This window comes from Phaseolus vulgaris, chromosome 3, assembly GCF_051622355.1.
Source record: "Phaseolus vulgaris cultivar YP4 chromosome 3, ASM5162235v1, whole genome shotgun sequence".
NCBI classification, from domain to species: domain Eukaryota; kingdom Viridiplantae; phylum Streptophyta; class Magnoliopsida; order Fabales; family Fabaceae; genus Phaseolus; species Phaseolus vulgaris.
The window spans coordinates 54,242,112-54,258,525 of record NC_143500.1 but is presented as its reverse complement, the minus strand read 5'-3'; the positions used below and the strand labels follow the sequence as shown (position 1 = coordinate 54,258,525).

Below are 16,414 nucleotides of genomic sequence, written 5' to 3'. Positions count from 1 at the left end.
TGTCGCACATCAGACGCTGTCCACTGCTGCCAACTCCCTCTCTTCTCCTTTTGTTTCTTATTTTTTTTAGAATAAAATTAAAAAATGAAAATTAATTCTAAAACATACTTAATTAAGTTATTGAAAAAAATGAAAATTTAATTTTTATATACGTAAAAATTTAAATTAATTATTAAAATTATATTTTAATGATAAAATAATTCATTATTTACTTTTAAATTGAAAATAGTCCAAAAAAAATTAAAAAGACATAATTGCAAAACATTTAACATATTCAGAGACTAAAATAAATATTTTATTTTATTAATAATTAAATTGATTTCGCGTTACACATTTAAAAATTAAATTAGTTATTTGTCTTCCATGAAATATATTTTAATGATATAAATTAGTTATATATAAATAATTCACATAGCTTGAATTGGTGGCATGGAGATGAATATGAAAAAGGAACCTTTTAGTTCAATAATTTTATATAGGGATTTCATCAATCTAATTCATAGGTCAAAGAAGATCAAATATTTAACATTTTATATGATTTAAAAAGAATTTTATTTTCCATTAATTAAATTTATTTCATTGAATAATTTTCCTAAAATATAATTAAAAAGTAATGATAAGATTGTATACCAGCGAGTGTTGAATTTTTCTAAAATTTGACATATATAACTATTCAAATGATTTCACATAGTAGACCAACTAAAATTTCGAATTCAATTTCAATAAAAAATTATTAAAGAAAGTAAATACAAAAAAGTTAATATTAATAAATTAATAGTTGATTTATTATCCAAAATTTCATATTTTATTCTTGACTCGATAAAATGAGTTTTTATTTTCTCTTGAGTAAGTCTCTGCCAAAGCCCAGGAATCCAGAAATACGCTGAAACATTTTTGTTAGCCCAAAAGCAATAAAAGAAAAAGGCTCAAGATTGAATTTTAGTACTCATTGGGCTTATGAAATGATAAAACTGAAGACTATTTCTTCGCACCGTAGAAATCCCCATACACTCCCAAAAACATAAAGTGATAAAATATCTCATTTTAAATATTTCTTTTTTTAATGTTCGATGCAATAAAATTATCTCTTCTAGAAACATGCTGTTCCTACAAGATCTGAACCTTGCAGAACACTTCCTCTTGTAATGATCTTCTCGTCTTTCTGGCCTTTCGGTTAGTCTTCTTTCAGCTGAATCTCCTTTGATTTGGACACGATGGAGGGAGTACCTGCGAAGACACTCCGACGATCAAGTCAGACCGAGAGCTAAGTACCAGAAGAGTGGGGAGTGAATAGTTACCTTGGGTGTTGTGCCTCTTTTGCTATTTATACTGCTCTAGGTGGGCTATGGCTGCTGTGAGCCTACTTTAGGGTCCAAATGAAGGCCCAATTGTGCCTTAATTGTGCTTATCATTTAAGTTGGATTATTTATACCTAATTACGTGTTTCGCTTCACCTGTTATCGTCTATTCGGTTTTGTCGTATAGTCGGTCTTTCGGTCATCTGGTAGTAGAATAAATTATAATTAATTAAAATGATGTTCATTCATATTAGAAAGTGAAGAATTATTAGTTTGAATAAAAGTAATGTATGGGTAAAGATAATTAGATACGTACTTTTTATGAAAGTGATGTATACTTTTATACTACATTCGTGAATGAAGCTCAACAACAACAAAATATATAATATACTAAGAATTAAGGAAAATAAATAAAAAATCACAAGGGGAGGCTTATAGAGCTTAAAAAATTACTTACTAAGCAAAATAAGTTGTAATATTAAAATATTTTAATGACAGTGTTTATAATGTTACATTATGTTTCTAACTTATAAATATATATATATATATATATATATATATTAATTATATTTTGTAGACAATCTTCCTTCATCTGACCAAAAAAAATCTCATAAAAAACGTCAACATCAGAAGATCATTTGAAGAGTGTGTCAAAGTTGCTTTACACTAATAACTTCTCGAAAATTATAGTTTGTCACCTATGTTAAAAAATAATATAACTTAACTAAATAGAGAGGATAAATTGATTTTATAAACATTTAAAAAAAAAGAAAACTCTTTCAAGTGCCTTCAAAACTGATTTGATAATCAATATTGATAAAAGACGAGTAAACAACAATATCATTGTAAATTTTTTTTATACGGAACCAACCTCAATTATTTAATCTTAGAATGCAAAAGAAATAATAAAATAAACAATTTAAAACAATAGAAAAACATGTTTAACGTATTTATAACTTTTATTGAGTGATAGATTTGAAACTTTAATCTTAATAGCATGGGTGTTGGACTTTTTTTGACTTTGACCAATTCAAAGTTTCGACAAATACACATCTCATGTGAATTTTAATCAAGTGCATGAATACAGGGTAGCCGTCCTCATTTTTAATAGGAATTATTTTAAAAAAATATTTATAATTAAAAGTATATTTTTTTATGAGTTTTCATGTTAAATATTATTATACCACTATCATCTCTCATTAAGAAAAAGAAAAAAAAAATAATAAAAAATAAGAAATTGACTAAAATTCATATGTTAACAAAAACACAATATATGTGAATACTATATCTATTGATAAAAAATTTTAAGAAGATGAAAGTTTATTGTACCAATGAAATGATTCGATATGAGTAAACTCTGAATTAATCAACTTATCCGCACACATGATTCATTCACGGAAAAATATAAGTAATTTTAAAATAAGTCTCATATATATATAGTTTAAAGAAATATATTTATAAAATGAAGAAAATTGTTTAACATGTTTAAAATTTAAATAATTAATATTAATTGTTTCTACTTTCATTAATGTTCATTTGATTCACGTTTCAACAAACTAGTTCATAAATGATTGATTTAGGTAACACTTGTTTACTTTTACATCAATAGTTGAATTGAATTCAACCAGTTATTCTTCAGTACAGTTTTTATTATCAAAATTTGTGTGTGTCTTAATTAGGTTGAAAATTTCAATTTTGTTTTCTCTGGACTTACTAGATCCTTCTGTTAAGTTTATTTTCTTTATTTTTATATGTTTATATTTTATTTAATTTTATACCATATGACATATAATGTTTTGTTTTTCATTTCATTACATTTGAAATAATTATTAATAGAATAAGATGTTGATATACTTAAACATCATGTTATCTTAATGATTACTAATGAGTACTTAAGTTGATAATTAAACACTGCTGATTTTAATATTTAAATGATGATGACTTCATCCAGCTGATAAAGATTACTAATTATTTAAATAGGCGATGATTTCATGAATTATTATTATTATTATTATGCTTTATTGGCTCAAATATTTACTTCAAAATATAATAAAGTTAGGAGATAGGAGAATACATATACATAATTTAAATAACATTAAAAAAAATTATTAAATAAAAAATAATTTTAGAGAACAAAATAATTAATTACTATTTGAAGAAATTAGAGACAATTTTATAAATTAAATAAATTATTATTATTTAAACTAATTTTTATTATGAATAAAAAATTATAAAATAGTTTCTAAATTGGTATTTAATCATTAGTTACAAAGATTTTAGCTACTTACTATTTATATTTCAAATCAGTCTCTATTAGTCTTTTAAAGACTAATTTCTAAAATATTAGTAAGTAAAATCTGAGTAACTAATTTAGATACCAATTTAGAAATTATTTTATAAATTTTTACTAATAATAAAAATCACTTTAAATACGAATAATATTTTAATCTCTAACTTAATATCTAATTTAATTAAAATAATGACTAATTATTTTTGTCTTTAAATTTAATTTTTATTTAATAATTTTTTTTAGTGAAATAAAGAAGTATCAATAGTTTAAAAAAGAATAAAAAACATATCAATGGTATAAAAGTATTTTACAATATTGAAGTCATCTAGAAGTTGTAAGAACATTAAAATTTTCTCAATTAGAATGAAAAAAGTTGTCTAATTTTTCTATTTAGAACTATGAGAAAAATAATACACTACAAGAAAATCATTAAATAAAAATTAATTTTAAAAATTAAAATAATTAGTTACTATTTAATTAAATTAGAAATTATTTTATAAATTAAAAAAATTATTGGTATCTAAAGTAGTTTTTATTATTAATAAAAATTTATAAAATAGTTTTTAGATTGATATTTAATCAGATTTTAGTTATTTACTACTTTGTATTCTAAATTAGTTTGTATTAGTTTCTAAAATTTAAGTAGCTAATTTAGAAACTATATCATAAACTTTTATTAATAATAGAAATCACTTTATATATGAATAATTTTTTCATCTCTAAATTAATATTTAATTTAGTGATTAATTATTTTTTTTATCTTTTAGTTACTATTTAATGATGACAACTTGATAATTGTTTAATGAAATTTATAGGCATAATTTGAAGGATGCTGATATGTGATACTGCGAACAGTAAAAACACAAATCTCACAGTTCAATAATTTTTTATTTATTTATATTTGTTTTATTTTTTAATAAAAATATGATTATATTATTATAAGTGTTTATTAAATATATATTTTTTACTGTGTAGATGGTGTTAAGGAAACTTTTCTCTAATTTGAATTGACCTCATTCTTTGAAAACATGTTAAAGATGTTAGGTGTAGAACGTTAATAATGCTACTTTATTCTAGATTGTTAGTGTTTAATATTTTTAACGTTGTTGTTATAATGTCAACAATTTATGTTGTTTTTCTTCATTATAACAATGGTTAAATGTATTATTCTTAACATCATATTTCATTCACATATTATCATTCTGTATTAGAAATAACCATTTCAAAATATCACTTCTATTTCAAAGCATTTTAAGATTTAGTTATATGATTTCCTTTTCAGTTTTAAAAATCCCATATATTTAATAAAATAAATTATTAAGAATTAACCTCTCCCCTTTATTCATAACGTTTTCAATAGATTTTGATTTAGGGTTTGAAATATAATATTGAAAGTTATTTTAACATTTTATTTTTCATATTTACTAAGGACTAATAATGTGTACACCTTTAAAAAGAATTATTGTTCATTTCCTCTTACAAATATAACTTCATGTAAATAAAGAAAGAAAAATATTTATTTTTAACTATGATATTGGTATATATGGGTTAATCACTAAAAAAACTAGAGAATCATTTATGTAATATCAATTGTTGGATGAAGTATTTATTAGTTTGAAAACAACTTTGAGAAGGTTTTTGACAAATAATTGGTGAGAGAAATGTAAACTTGTAGAGGTATATTAGAAATATATATATATATATATATATTTTGTATACTGGTTCATTCAAATTCAGTTATATGTTTAATTTAAAAAAAAAATATTAAATGGTTTTATTAGAATCAATCTGGTTACAAATATTTTCGAATTTACTTTTAATTTGAAATGTTTAAGAACCTAGAAAATAGTTTTAGAATATAAACTATATAATTAAAATGACATGCACTTGGTTATTTTATTTTAATATAATCATCATCTATGTAGAAATCATTTTTTTTTCTTTTATGTCTTCCCTCTAAGATTCTAACCACCTCCTTCATCATACTGACAATCAAAAGTCATAACTAGACTCATGATAGTGAATACAACAAAACTATACTGTCAAAATTTTAGTTAGAGTAAGTTCATTTTTGCTCATTTTCCCTCTGGGTCAATTTTGAGTTTTAGTGTTTACCTAATTAGATACGGTTACATGTGATGTTTATAGCTTTAGGATTAGTCCATTGTAGTTTTGAGTCTTAGTGATATGTTTGAATCATTGTTCAGGACTCTGTGGTACAATTTAAATTATCCATGTGTTCTTTAGGAGATGAAACTCTTTGGGAGCATGTCTGTTTATATTCACGTAAGAGAAAGTAATTTTACTTTTCAATAGAACTTCAGATGAGAAGATTTGAAAATGAAAGTGATGTGATCATGAGCTTTAATTTTTCTTGTAGGGTTTGTTGTTGAGTAAATTAGAGTATTTTAATTTAAATTTAATGTGAAAGTATAGAGATGATAGATTTTGTTGATTTGATAAATTTCATATTGATTGTGATGTGAATAAGTTCTTGAATATGTTTGAATTGTAGTATGAATTACTTGAAATGTAAACATTATTGAATGTTGGTTTTTTGAAATTGGAGGTTGAATTTGAATGAAATATTTAGAAATGAATTCTTCATTAGTTTTCTTAAGATTATTATTCTTTAATTTTGTCACATAGTTGAACTCAATTAAACAAATGTTACTTACATTCAACAAAATCTCATCAGTAAAACAAACGTCAACTAAATTATTTAATATCTCAATTCGTTCCAAGCATCTACTCAATTAGATGTTTATCTTTTATCTCTTGACTAGGCGTACAAGAAATTGATTAAGACTAAACGAATTAACAAATAACTGTAATCAAAGAAAAACAACAGAATTTTCAACAAGCATTCAAAAACAATTTGTTTTTATAGAAAATTTAGGAATAAAGTTTACTACACCAAACCTCAAAATTCAATGTCAATACGATATTATAAGAGAATCAATACAAAGGAGTTTAATCTTCTATATGTAGGTAAAACGAAAGGATGACAACAAAGAAAATAAAGATTAATTCAAATGTAGAAGAACAAAATGAAATTAGATTTTTTATAAATTAAAATTATAAGTAATTAAAAGTTAAAATAAAAATGTAAAACAAAAATTTACTCATGGGTGGTGATAAGAAAACATTCACTTCACAAATCAATAAAGTCGTGTAAGTACATCTGTTCCATGTATAATAAGTACATGTGTTTTGTGTTTCATGTGTAAGTAAGTAGATGAGTTTCACATGTGTAAAAGAAGTCTTTTCCTTTATTTATATCTCCATGGAAGCACTCTATAAATAAGCATGCATCATAGACAAAGCACATTACATCAAATCAAATCAAGAACTTACAGAAAAAGCAAAAAAGAATGGTTTTCAGTGACAATGGCAGTGCAGATACAGAAAGGAGTGAAATGTATAAAGCTCAAATGCATGTCAACAAATACGTTCTGAACTTCGTGAGCTGCATGGCTCTGAAGTATGCTACAGAGCTTGGCATAGCACACGCAATCCACAACCATGGAAAACCCATCACTCTCTCCGACTTGGCCTCACTTCTCAATCTTCACCCTTCAAGAATCGGTGTTCTCCGCCGCTTCATGCGCCTTCTAACACACAACCAATTCTTCAGGAAAACAGAAAACGGTGAAGAAGAAGAAGAAGCAACGTACGATTTGACTCTTGCATCGAAGTTTCTAGTGAGAAGCAACTCCTTCTGCTTGGCTCCTCTTGTAGAAGTAGCATTTGCTCCAAGTGTGGGGAACATGTGGAACTCCTCCAAGAAACTGTTCACAGAGGATACGGAACTTCCACTCTTCGAGAGCGTAACGGGAGAGAGTTACTGGGAATTTATGAACAGTGATTTTGAGCTGCTGAACGTGTTTCAGAAGGCTATGGCTGCTGATTCTGAAATCATCAAGCTGGGCCTCCAAGAATGCAGGCACGTGTTTGAGGGGTTGGGTTCTCTTGTGGATGTGGGAGGTGGCACTGGTGCTGTCTCCAAGCAAATCCACGAAGCCTTTCCTCACTTGAAATGCACCGTCTTTGACCAACCACAAGTGGTGGCTAACTTGACAACAACCCAGAATCTGAGCTTTGTTGGTGGTGATGTGTTTCACTCCATCCCTGCTGCTGATGCAGTTTTACTCAAGGTAGGTATACACATGTGTACACATATCTTCATGTTCTAGATCAACATCTTGCTATATATATATATAAGTGGGTGCTAACCTCATCTCATTGAGTCGGTTTTATGGAGTTGAGTTAGTCTTAAAGTTCACTTCGTAATATGGTATCAGAGCCATTTCGAGCCTATCCTAGCGAGTGTTTGTGTTAGACATATCGTGTCACCCGGTATCAGACCGCTATCGGACCACCCATAATATATAGTCTCACACACGAGTTGACAGTCTCGGCATGAGGGTGGGTTGGAGATCCCACATCGACTAGAGATTAGAGTCTTTCATAGTATAAAAATGGGTGCAAAACTCACCTTAGCTAGTTTTACAGGTTGAATTAGACTTAAAGTCACTTCATTTAAACTTAATTATACTATGTTAAGATACAATCATATATTATATTATAAGGGCTTGACTAATCATATACTAAATGTGTAGCAATATATTGATTATTGCTGAAATTTGAGTATTTGCAGTGGGTTCTGCATGATTGGAATGATGAACTCTCCATAAAGATACTGAAGAAGTGCAGAGAAGCTATTTGTGGGAAAGGGAAAGAGGAAAAGGTGATAATCATAGACACAGTAATTGATGAAGCAGGTGATGATAGAGAATTGACAGAGTTGAAGCTGGAGTATGACTTGGTGATGCTGTCTCTCTTCAATGGAAAAGAAAGAGAAAAGAAAGAATGGGAGAAACTCATATACCAGGCTGGCTTCACCAAATGCAAGTTTAGCCCACTTTTTGGCTTCAAATCTCTCATTGAAGTTTATCCTTGATTTCTTATAACTTCTTTTAGTTAATGTTTCCTACCATTTCAATAACTTTCTACTTCACCCATGTAATAAACAATAAATTTCTTTATCACACTCAATGCAAAATTTCCACTTTTTAGATTTGTTTTATATTTATGTATTTCATTTTATATGTTTTGCATTTCAAATAATATGTAAGATTTATTTTATTTTATAAAATAGTCTTTAATTTAATAATAACTAATTATTTTGATCTATAAAATTAGCTAAATTTTTTTTTAGTTTTTCTCACTCTCCAAAATTATTTTTAAAAATCTTCCATTAAACTAAAAGTTAAAAAATATTTATTTACTAAGAAGATATCTACACCATATGAGTAGTAACTTCTAATCAAGTATAATGTCTATTTTTAAAGATTTATCTAACTTATTACTAAAAACTGTATTAATATAAAGAAGAAGAAAAACTTATTCTTACGTATTTTTCATTTAATTTATATATAATGGAAAAGTTTATAGTTTGTCTCTTCGATGCCGTCCACGTGTCATGTACGGTAGAGGAAGATGAAGACACGTGGCAGCGTGTTTCTCGTAGCTTTCGAGAGTTGCCAAAAGGAACTAGACCGGTCTTTGTCGCACATCAATATTAATTATTTGATATATTATTTGTTTTAAAAATTAATATTTTATTATAATTTTATTTTAAAAAACGGCTTGATAAATTAAAAGATAAAAAAAATATAAATTGTCATATAACTAATAAACAAGATTATATTGATAGAACAAGAACATATTCATAAGGTTCTTAACTAAGTTTTTGAAAATTTAATTTTTAAAAATGTACAAAGTTTAAATTAATTATTAAAATTATATTTTACTGATAAAATAATTCATTATCTACTCTAAAAATTTAATAAGACGTAATTGCAAAACATCTAATAAATATTTTATTTTATTAATAATTAAGTTGATTTCGCGTTACACATTTAAAAATTAAATTAGTTATTTGTCTTCCATGAAATATATTTTAATGATATAAATTAATTATATATAAATAATTCACATAGCTTGAATTGGTGCCATGGAGATGAATATGAAAAAGGAACCTTTTAGTTCAATAATTTTATATTTCATTAATTAAATTTATTTCACTGAATAATTTTCCTAAAATATAATTAAAACCTGATGACAAGATTGTATACCAACGAGTGTTGAATTTATCTAAAATTTGACATATATAACTATTCAAATGATATCACATAGTTGACCAACTAAAATTTCGAATTCAGTTTCAAAAAAAAATTATTAAAGAAAGTAAATACAAAAAACTTAATATTAATAAATTAATAGTTGATTTATTATCCAAAATTTCATATTTTATTCTTGACTCGATAACATGAGTTTTTATTTTCTCTTGAGTAAGTCTTTACCAAAGCCCAGGAATCCACAAACACACTACTGATTGGGCTTATGAAATGAAAAAACTGAACACTATTTCTTCGTAGGTGTTTTTCCTTGCACCCCATCAAATGACTTACTGCACCCATTATTATCAGAAAAGACCATTTTGTCCCTTTTGAAAATGACTTCCAAATTATTTTTTTTGGAATATTTCGGAACATACTTATATTCTATTAATTCTGGATTTATTATTCTAAAAATTAAAAATATGAGTTCCAAAATTAGAATGATTTTTTTTCTTCCAAATTTATTGTGGATATACACTTTGTTTACAGAATCTCGAAAATACTTTTTGTTTACAGAATCTTTATTTCGGAATCATAAAAAATTATCAAGATAATTATGATACCACAAAAAAATGTAGAAGTACAAGAAAAAATATAATTTCTTCATACTATAGAAATCTCCTCATACACTCAAAAAAAAAAAACTATAAAATTGCTCTTGAACTTTTTTTAATATTCGTTGCACTAAAATTAGTTAAATATAAATTTAAATTTATGTTAAGATTGTCATTAGTTTTTTTGGAACTTAAAACCGTACAAGTTATTTTGATATGGAAGAATCAAAATATTAATAATTTTTAACGTTATTTTTTTATTTCATATTTTCCTTCAGAATTTCGAATCTTGCTAATAATATGTATTCATTGTAAGTAGAAGTTTTTTTTTTTTAAATGTTTCATTAATTTAAAGTTATTTTGATTCAGAAGAATAAAAATATTAATTAAAATCTTAAATGTTACTTATTTCTTTTTATATTTTCAATTAATTTGTGAATAAAAATCGGAGTAAGAGAATATCGTGTCGATCTCGTAAAACTGTGGATATGGATATACATATTAATATACACAAAAACAAACATTTTTCATTTTCAATAAAATGGCTTGAATTTAAATAGAAAAACAAAATGCTTGACAATATTTATATTGCATACTTAATTATGTTCGTGCCCATCAATTAATTCTTTTATTTCTGCATTTTTAGGAAATAAAATTGATAAACAAAATTTAACTCTAAATACCCCTCCCATGCCTTTTCATTTATTTTTACGAAAATGAAAGAAAGAAAATTTGGAATTAATTTCTTCAAGAATATACATTTTTGGTCTTTATTTAGTATGCACAAAAGATCTTCTTATCTTCTATTATACTATTTTATTAGATTTAATTATTTGATTTTATTGAAATCAAAGTTATACTCAAATATTAATAGTTTTAACTTCTCATAAAAGCAAATCCGATATGATTTGAAGATTAATCCAAATGTAGACAAACAAACAATTAAATTATATTTTTTATAAACAATTAAAAGTTAAAATAAAAATTCAGAAAAGGTATTACAAATTTACTCATATCTGCATGGAAGCACTCTATAAATAAACATGAATCACAGAACAAAGCAAAAAAAAAAAAAAATGGTTTTCACCAACAATGGCAATGCAGATAGAGATAAGAGAGAAATGTACAAAGCTCAAATGCACGTGCACAAACATATTCTGAACTTCCTAAGCTGCATGGCTCTGAAGTATGCTACAGAGCTTGGCATAGCAGACGCAATCCACAACCATGGAAAACCCATCACTCTCTCCGACTTGGCCTCACTTCTCAATCTTCACCCTTCAAGAATCGGTGTTTTCCGCCGCTTCATGCGCCTCCTAACACACAACCAGTTCTTCACGAAAACAGAAAACGGCGAAGAAGAAGAAGAAGCAACGTACGATTTGACTCTTGCATCGGAGTTTCTAGTGAGAAGCAACTCATTCAGCTTGGCACATCTCGTTGAAGTGGCATTTCTACCAAGAGTGTGTAACATGTGGAACTCCTCCAAGAAACTGTTCGAAGAGGATACGGAACTTCCGCTGTTCGAGAGCGTAACCGGAGAGAGATACTGGGACTTCATCAACAATGATTGTGAGTTGCTGAATGTGTTTCAGAAGGCTATGGCTGCTGATTCTGAAATCGTAAAGCTGGGACTCCAAGAATGCAAGCACGTGTTTGAGGGGTTGGGTTCTCTTGTGGATGTGGGAGGTGGGACTGGTGCTGTTTCCAAGCTCATACTCCAATCCTTTCCTCACTTGAAATGCACCGTCTTGGACCAACCACAAGTGGTGGCTAACTTGAAAACAACCCAGAATCTGAGCTTTGTTGGTGGTGATATGTTCCAGTCCATCCCTTCTGCTGATGCAGTTTTACTCAAGGTATATATATACATAGCTATATTCATGTTTTAGATTTCACGACTAGAGAGATAATAATAACATGAAAAATGTTTTGTTAAAACTCTATCCACCATAACATACAGCTGCCTCTCGACAAGCTCCTTCTGTAACTCCTTGACCGTGTCGTCTAACGTCTACAATGTTGTCGTTCTCGGCCTCGATGCCGTCAAGAACCTCCAGCTCCTCGTCGATATCTTTGTTGCGGTGCTCGATGTGACAGCGCACCGAAACAACTCTGGCACTAACAACAAGAACTGTGTGTGGTTGCTATCATGGACGATAGCGCGGAATGTTGAAACAAATCCACACGATTCTCAAAACGTTGCCATTTGATGATTCAACCGTTGGAAATGCCGGTGTAACGCCCTTCGTTGCGAGGATCGAAGGCAAAACTCTCCAGTCCAATACCACCGTCAATCGGAACAACCTTCCACGTCAAAATGGGTCATATATTACACCGGTTAGATGCAGTTAGATGGCTTAACCGGTGTAATATAGGTCATTCTTAGTAAAAAAAATATTATATCGGTTATTACTAAGAAAAATAACCGTGTAATATATATTTTTTTATCCTATTTGGAAGTTCAGACTGCTTATTTGCGTGTAATCTCACTCTGCTACGTCTGCAGCGTCAAATGTGTGTTACTGTCAGATGGTGTCGATATATCATAACTCTAACAACATTTCATAATATGAGTGAACGTAAAACTTATTTTATAAGTTGTTCTCGAACGAAGTTGAGACCAAGAGAATTATTGTCTTCCTTCTCGATCGGTCGACCTGCTCTTCTTTTCTCTCGAATGAACTCCTTCTACTTCTCTCACTCCTCCACTCCCTTGTCTCTGTGAACTCTGGGCTCGGATGGTACCTGCAAAAGACACTTCGACGCTCAAGTTAAACTTCAACACTCTTAGTACTAGATGATGACGTATCTGATCCTTTGAGATCTATGTTTTTTTTTATAATTATTGTGGACCCTTTGTTATTGGGCTTGATTAAGGATTTAACCTAGAATTAAGGACATTATTTAATGTTTGATCCTTGATTAGTGTCATTAATCTTCTGCTTGGGTGTAATGGTCTCAGTCGTGTTGACCGAATGCTGGGCTTCAAATTGGTTGTATGGACCTGATTAGTACCTAAGTTGATTTTATAACATTGAGTTTATAAATCGATTTTATAGAATTTTGTTGGAATCACCATTCATCCATTATGAGACCATCTATTATACAATTATATACACAAAATGACACTCGAAGTGAGGGTGTTGAAGATTTTATTTTAAATAAAAATTTCATAATATATAAGTGACTGCAAACCTCAGTTTATAAACCGGTTTCATAAGATTTTATAATAATATACTAAATGTGTAGCAATGTTATTTTGCAGTTGGTTCTGCATGATTGGAATGATGAACTCTCCATAAAGATATTGAAGAAGTGCAAAGAAGCTATTTGTGGGAGAGGAAAGGAGGGAAAGGTGATAATCATAGACATAGTAATTGATGAAGCAGGTGATGATAGAGAATTGACAGAGTTGAAGCTGGAGTATGACTTGGTGATGCTGTCTCTCTTCAATGGAAAAGAAAGAGAAAAAAAAGAATGGGAGAAACTCATATACCAAGCTGGCTTCACCACCTGCAAGTTTAGCCCACTATTTGGCTTCAAATCTCTCATTGAAGTTTATCCTTGATTCTTATAACTTGTTTTAATTAATGTTTCCTACCATTTCAATAAGTTTCTACTTCACCCATATTATCAATAATAAATTTCTTTATCACAATCATTCTATGCAAAATTTCCACTGTTTTGATTTGTTTTATTTTTATATATTTCATTTATATGCTTTTGCATGTACATTGATTCACTTAAAAAAATGTTAAACTGTACACTTTAAATAATAATTAAAAAAAATCATTTAATAAAAATCAATTTTGAAAATCAAATATAATTAGTTGTTACAATGATTGAATTATATACTATTTTAGAGACTTAAAAAATTATTGATTTCTAAATTATTATTATAAATATAGTTTCTAAATTCATTTCTAATTTGTTATAAGGTTTTTCTATCAAATATAATTTTTATGATTTTCTAGTTGTAGTAATATAAGATTGAATTTTATAATTTTCTAGTTGTAGTGATATAAGATTGAATGTTGTATTCAATATTAACCAAAATTAATTTCGACATTAATGAAAATTAATTTAATGATCCAAAAAAATGTTGCGTTACACACCTTAACTATGAAATAATGTTTCTCACTTTCCAGAATTATAATATGGTATAATACTCTTTTTTTACTTTTATAATTTGAAAATAACTTTAGAATATGATATTACAACTAAAGTTTAATAATTATTGTCGCTTATAGATGATAAAATTCAATAAATAAGTAGAAGATCATAATGATTAAAAAATAATACATTATTATCATGTATCAATGCTTTTTTAAATAACAAAATGGATAATAGTTAAATATTATGTCTTCACTTGTGAAGACAATTTATATAATGAATATTTCGTATTTAGTTTTTGTTTGATATAAAAATTCGTCAGGTTGGCAATAAATACATTACTAGTATAAAGGTTTTAATAATAAAAATATTATTAGAAAGATCAACTTCTAAACCAGTAAAATAAGGAATTCGTGATAAAAAAAATTCAAAATAAGATTAAATAATCTTCTTTTATCTTGTAATAAATAAGGTATGTCAGCTATTGTATTTAAGGTACAATAAAAAAAATGTCACGATCTTAATTTAAATATTTATATACACACTAGAAAAGTTAACAAGTTAACTTGCTTTTTTAGAGTAAAAATTAGTTTAAAAGGACTCCATATCTTACAAACCAAATGCTATATATTATGCTAGTAAAATCGAATTTGGAATATGAGAAATAATATTTTGATAGCCTTATGAAAATAAAAAATTATTTGATAAGTATATTATAATAGTGAAAAAATTGGTTTAAAAAAATCGTTCAGAAATATTAGATGGTCTATTGGTTTGAGATCGTTTAATCATCAATTCGTTATTTGTAAGTCTGAGACGGTCTAGTAGTTTGTTATTGTCTTATAAGTATTAGAATTGTATGACGAGTTAACATTTGTTTATGAAGAATCTGAAGATTAAATATTATATTGTTTACTTTTTTTAGAACTTTCTAATAACTAGGTTAGTTCTTATGAGAAATGTCATTAGTTAGAAATTGTAAGACAATTTTGTTTTATATATAGAAACTTAAACTCAACATTTATTTTTATCATTAGAGGTGAAAGTTCACTATAAAATACTTAGTATTGTAGTGAATATTGGCTCGATTTTCAATCGATTCACGTTAAATTATTTTGTGTGTCATTCTTAATACTGCATTCTTCTTCCTATTTTACATTCTTCTTCTCTGAAATTGATTTTTTTTCTCTATTTATGTGTTACGTTTGAAAATTTGATGGATGAGTAAATTGTATTTGTGCTATGCAATAATAATATAATAAAATGAATTAATGGTTTAATTATAATTGTTATCTACTTGTTTAAATGAGATTACATGTAGACTGTTTCTTCCTGCACCTCCATATCTTCTTCTAGCACCTCCATACACAACATGAAAATACATTTTTATCCTTCTTGTGTCACCCCCATAATAACTTCCGGATTATGTAATCCGGAAACGCATTTGAAAAAGACTTCCGGATTACATAATCCGGAAGTTAAAAAAAACTTCCAGATTATGTAATCCGTAAAGTAATCATGCATCTGAAAAAAGACTTCCGGATTATATAATCCAGAAGTTAATTACAAATTTGAAAAATGACTTCCGGATTATGTAATCCGGAATATTACAGAGGGGCATTTCTGGATATATGAGAATCTATGGAGGTGAGAGAAGAAGGTATGGAGGTGCAGGAAGAAGCAGCCTTACATGTATATGAGTGCTTTTGAGTATATGACGTGTGGGTTTATATTAGAGGCCATCAATTTCACCGAATCGTGTATCTATGGATTAGGTGTTTCTTCACCCTATCAAAATTCTTCCTACACCCCATATTTTTAATAAGACTAATTTACCTTTTTTTTTAATGACTTTGAGGTTCTTTTTTCATAAAATTTTCGCGACATACTTTTTCCAATTCATAAAACGTATTTTCTGAAAATATATTTTGGAAAAAAAAATTCCAGAATAAACTTTCTAGAAATACTTTT

The 16,414-nt window shown here is 27.5% G+C and overlaps 2 protein-coding genes across 2 annotated transcripts; both read left to right on the top strand.

Annotated features, from left to right (window-relative positions):
• The first annotated feature begins 6,962 nt into the window (after window positions 1–6,962).
• On the top strand, window positions 6,963–8,551 carry LOC137806003 (isoflavone 4'-O-methyltransferase). Its single transcript, XM_068605877.2, has 2 exons — window positions 6,963–7,745; window positions 8,249–8,551. The coding sequence occupies exons 1-2, from the start codon at window positions 6,963–6,965 to the stop codon at window positions 8,549–8,551; spliced, it is 1,086 nt and encodes a 361-aa protein (XP_068461978.2).
• A 2,852-nt stretch (window positions 8,552–11,403) lies between these two features.
• Window positions 11,404–13,898, top strand: LOC137806002 (isoflavone 4'-O-methyltransferase). The gene is made up of 2 exons (XM_068605876.2): window positions 11,404–12,186; window positions 13,596–13,898. Exons 1-2 carry the CDS (start codon window positions 11,404–11,406, stop codon window positions 13,896–13,898), a joined length of 1,086 nt encoding a protein of 361 aa, XP_068461977.2.
• Window positions 13,899–16,414: the final 2,516 nt, after the last annotated feature.